This window comes from Tupaia chinensis, unplaced genomic scaffold (genome assembly GCF_000334495.1).
Source record: "Tupaia chinensis unplaced genomic scaffold, TupChi_1.0 Scaffold144326_1, whole genome shotgun sequence".
Classification (NCBI taxonomy): Eukaryota; Metazoa; Chordata; class Mammalia; order Scandentia; family Tupaiidae; genus Tupaia; species Tupaia belangeri.
This window is the reverse complement of record NW_006204184.1, coordinates 1-4987: the sequence shown is the minus strand read 5'-3', so window position 1 is coordinate 4987 and position 4987 is coordinate 1. Positions and strand designations below refer to the sequence as shown.

General features: G+C 48.6%; 1 protein-coding gene across 1 annotated transcript in view; it reads right to left on the bottom strand.

Moving 5' to 3' along the window:
• TEX28 (testis expressed 28) overlaps window positions 1-3142 on the bottom strand; it is a gene marked incomplete at its 5' end in the record, with an annotated part of 10444 nt that extends 7302 nt beyond the window's left edge. Inside the window, 1 exon segment of the mRNA XM_006166676.2 lies at window positions 2439-3142. Within this exon segment, the coding sequence (XP_006166738.1) occupies window positions 2439-3142 (704 nt within the window).
• Between the last annotated feature and the right edge of the window lie 1845 nt (window positions 3143-4987).

Here is a 4987-nt window from a genome sequence, read left to right as displayed (position 1 = left end):
TATATATATATGATTTTAAAGGTGTGTATGTTTTATTTTTAACTTTGGTCTAAGACGTGCACTAAGCAGAGAGAGTGAGAAAGTGAGAAATCACCTCCTTGGAAGGAAGGCCACATGCAATCCCTTCTTCATTCTCCTCTCGTGATTTTGGGCACACACACACATCCAACATATTTTTCAAGCCGCCAGGTTCAGGAGTTGAACCATGCAGTTGGCCATGTGGGATCCAGCTGCCTTAACTTCCACACCACCTGCTGGTCCTAGGAAGTGTATGTTTTAAAGATGTCATGAATTACTGGGTCCCCTTAGTGGCTGTCCCCTTCCTGTCTCCTAGGTTAGGAAGCTGCACAGCCAAGGCATGTTAAAATGCTCTGAGGACTGTTTGCACCCCTCCAAGACTCAGTTTCCTCACCTATAAAGTGGAGTATTTGAACACTACAAGAGAACAATGCCACCTCTCCTCATACCCCCAAGTGGGTATGAGCATACAATCACCATGAAGATCACCCTTCCTCCTTGGCCAGCCCTCCTCAGGAGTCTGAGCCTGAAAGACAAAGTGCTAGCTGGGGAGGCTGACTGCTGTACCAAGCAGAATTCCTGGAGGCTGAGCGTAGCAGACGCCCTTTCCACAGTAGTGCAACAGTCCAGTGAGCGGTGCTGGATCAGCAACTCAAGCTTGTAAAATTCAAAAGATAAGGGTGGGGTGTCTCCCTGCTCCCCATGCTCAGACCTGTATTGGGACTCTGGTTTGCTAGGGCTTGCACAGCACAGAAGCCTAGGGGGTGTCTAGAGCTGCCCAGCACTGTTCTTGCTTGACATCAGACTGTCCTGAGAAGTGCTATTTTGATGAGGGGCTCTTCCAGAATCCTAAGATTTTTGATTTGGTTGCCATGTCCTACGAAAGTAATCTTCCAAAGAAACCTGGCTGGTTGTCTTACTTGATAATGAGTTGTCCTCTAAGATTTTTCAGTTTCCCTTTGTGGCTTCTGAGACTGCATAAATGCTGGTAAGATTTTCCAGGGATGCCAGAGCTCATGCTTCCCACTCACCTCTCCTCCCCCTACTTACAGGTACTGCAAGAAGTGCAAGTTCTTTTTATTAATTTAACGTTGAGTCTTTTATATTTTTTTTATTTTTATTTTTTGGAGAGGTTTTCGCTATAGGGCACGTGCGCTCGCCAGACAGACAGAGAGAGACATAGAGACAGAAAGTGAGAAATCACCCCCCAGGGGGGATGGTCACGCCGCAATCCCTTCTCCTCCATTCTCCTCTCGGGATCTTGGGCACGCACGCACATGCGCTCAGCATGAGTTGAAGCCACCGGATCCGGGGCTCAAACTGTGGGCGACTACGTCTACGTGGGAGTCCAGCGACATAGCCATTACGCTAACTGCTGGTTCCTATTTACTTATTTTTTAATTTGACCAGAGAGGGACAGAGGGAGAAAGAAAGCTGCCAGATCCAGGACTTGAACTGTGTTCAATCAGCACCTCTAACCACCACACCACCTGCCGGCCCCAAGAAGCGCAAATTCTTATTTTCACAAAGTGCTAAAGATCTCAGCTTACCTAAGTGAAGTCCTGTCTTGCTCCCCAGCCAGGCTAGTGGGAGGATGAGGTTAACTGGGTACAGATCTGGGGACCAGTGCGAATCCAGAAAGGGGTCCAACAGGCACCAGAGGATGGCACAGCAGTAAAATGTGAGGCTCTGTAAGGCTGCCCTACATGAGAAGGTTCCAGGTTCACATCCAGAGACATCCCTGTCAGCACCAGACAGCATCCATGACCCAGGCTGGTGAGACCAGGGATGGAGCATAGCATCGAATCCTGTTGGAGTGCTCTCTTTTCTCTCTCTCTCTTACTCATGGAAGAAAGAAAGTTTAAAAGTAGGGGGGAGCCCAGTAGGAATCAAGAAGATCCTTGGAAAGATAGGGTTTGTCTTTTACTTTTCATTTTTGGTGGGCCCTAGTCTTACCTTAGAGAAAAATAAAATCGAACGCCTGCACAGCAGGGAGAAAGCACTGACCAGAAGACAGTCATTTCCTGAAGGAGTCTGCGAAACTTGATCTTTGCCCATACCAGCTGGGGGCTCTCCAGTCCTGGATCCAGTACCCCAGTGGACCCAGCCTGCTCCCCACCCCTTAGCTCCAGTTAATAGTGGGTATCTGTGAACTCACTACCACCATGGACATGGACTGCGTAGCTGGAACCTTGTTTGCTAGCAAGGGACAAGGCGGTGGTGGGATGGCAGGAGGAGGGTCAGCAGTCTATTATGACACCACCAAGAGTCAAGAGAAGCATAGAACTTTCCTTCTCACCAAGCCCTCACCTGGTTCTCCAAGCCCATGGCCCCATTCCCTCTCACCCTCTGGAAGGCTGGGGTATCCCTCACCTGCTTCCTGAACCCAGAGCAATGTGGGATAAGGGATTCTGCCTTACCTGCACTTCTGCTCCTGAAGGGACTCCAGTGACACCTGCAAGTCCATCAAATACCTATCCTTTAGGCTCTGATAGGACACCTGGAGGTGGAAGGGGGTCTTCTGGATGTCTTCCAGCTCTTTCTTCACCTTCAGTAACAGCAGGTGAGGGGGCTGAGTTGCAGGCTTTGTTTCTGAGGGCCTGCCCTGCTGTAAACCTGCAGGGGAACTCTCTAAGAGGCTGGGTTGATGGGCTCCCCTGCTTAACTGGGGAGATTCGGAAAATGAGATCATCTCGTTGGGCTGCTAGCAGTTCTCCAAGCTGCTTCCAGCTATCAACACCATGCCCTTGGGCCTACAGCCCTCCTCTAGCTCCTGCAGCTGCTGGTGACACTGACGGAGTCGTCGCTCAATGTGCGCAGTGGTGGCAGAGGTGTGCTGGTTCACCTTCTCAAAGGCCTGCCGGATGTGTGGGGCCTGGTGCCGGTCAGCACTGGACACCAATTTGAGGTAGCCCACGGTGTTCTTGTCTCGACTGGCCTCCTCCACTCTTAGCTGCTCTGCAAGGTGGAGGATCCAGTGTCTGATACTCTCCTGCAAGTTTTGGGCCAGCTCCTCACTGGAGAGGTTGCAGTGGCAGCTGGGACTGTCCTCACTGGGCGACAGGGACCTGCAGGATGGCACACTGGACAGAAGGGTAGCACTTGGGGTCTTTGTGTGCCCGGCCTGCAGTGGGAAATGGGAGATCACAAATGGGTGCTCCGTGTGCTGCAAATGGGGGAACTGTGTACACCATGGGTTCACCCAACAGAAACACTCAGCATGCTGAAACTCTGAGCACCTTAGCAAACCATGCTGAGGCTCAGTTTTCTCACCACTGAAATAAGATGACAACAGCAGTACAGCTGGAACCCAGGGCAGAGCGGAGGGCATGGAGCTAAAAGGAGGTGAGAGTGGGGGTGTGTTTTCTGTTCTGTTTCTCTTTTGAAACTGCAAGCACCTTCAGGACAATTTGCAATCTGAAAATGCTCTCCTGGTGGCCTGTCAAAAGTGATTATGTTGTAGCAGACAGCTTGGTTCTATGTATTTTATAGCATGTACATTAGACCTTGATTAGAAACACAATGGCATACCACTGCTCACCCAGCAAATGGGCAAAACTTCCACAGACTAACAATAATAAGTGTTGGCAATAATACAGAGCAAAGAGAATTGTCAACCACTACTGGTGGGAGAGTAAATTGGCACAAGCACTTTGAAAAATAATCTGAAAGTATTATAAAGTTGAAGACACACATGCCGAATAGCCCAGTGATCACATTCACAGGCCATTCTGTAACCTCCCTTTACCTGTGGGGGATACATCCCAAGGACCCAGTGGATGTCTGAAACCACAGGTAGTACCAGAACCTACGTATACTAGGGTTTTCCTGTACATCCTCACCAACTTTATCTAGGATAAAGTTTGACTTATAAATTAGGCACAGTAAAAGATCAAGAACAATGACTGATGATAAAACTTAACAATGATAACAATATACTGTAATAAAAGTTATGTGAATACACATGTGTGCTCTCTCTGTTTCTCTCCATCTTATTATTCTGTACTCACCTGTTTCTGGACCAGAGTTGGCTCTGGGTAACTGCAACTATGGAAAGGGAATCTACATACAAGGGGAACTACTCTGTCCTTGGGAGACATGCATGGTACTTTTCCCAATACCCAACTATGGGAAATGAGCCACGTGCCCATCAGGAGTAGAATATGTAAGGAAATGACAATATATTTGACAACATAGTACTACATGGTAAAGAAAAGGAATTACAGCCTTGAGATACAGGAATGGAGTTCACAAGTACAAGCCAAACACAGAAAAATCCATGCTACTCATGATTCCCTTTATAAAAATTTCAAGAGCAGGCCAATCCAAATGATATTGTACAAGGATGCCTTCACAGGCAGCAAAGCTGTAACAGAGGCATGAGTGTTAGTAGCATAAACATCAGGATAGGAGGTCCCACTAGCAAGGGAGAAGGTGACTATGATGGAGGTGGAGGTGACATGTAGAGGCTGGAGTCCTGGGAACCAGCAGTTAGCGTAATGGCTATGTTGCTGGACTCCCACGTAGTCGACCATGGTTCGCGTCCTGGACCCGTTGGCTTAAAACTCACGCTGGGTGCGTGTGCGTGCGTGCCCAAGATCCCGAGAGGAGAATGGAGGAGAAGGGAATGCGACGTGGCCATCCCCCCTGGGGGATGATTTCTCGCTTTCTGTCTCTCCGTCTCTCTCTGTCGGTCTGGCGAGCGCATGCGCCCTATAGCAAAAACCTCTCCAAAAAAAAAAAAAATAGAGGCTGGAGTCCTTAGCCTGAGTAGTATTTAAATGTATGTTTGCCTTATTATTATTGAAAATACAGGGCGGGGGTGTCTTCATAAAGTTCAGGGAAAATGTATACTATGATAAAACCAGGGCCAGCCCATGGCATGGTGGTTACGGCAGCTAGATCCCACAGGACTGACTCCACAGTTGGAGCACTGAACTCAGTGGCTTGAAAAACATGCCAGACACAT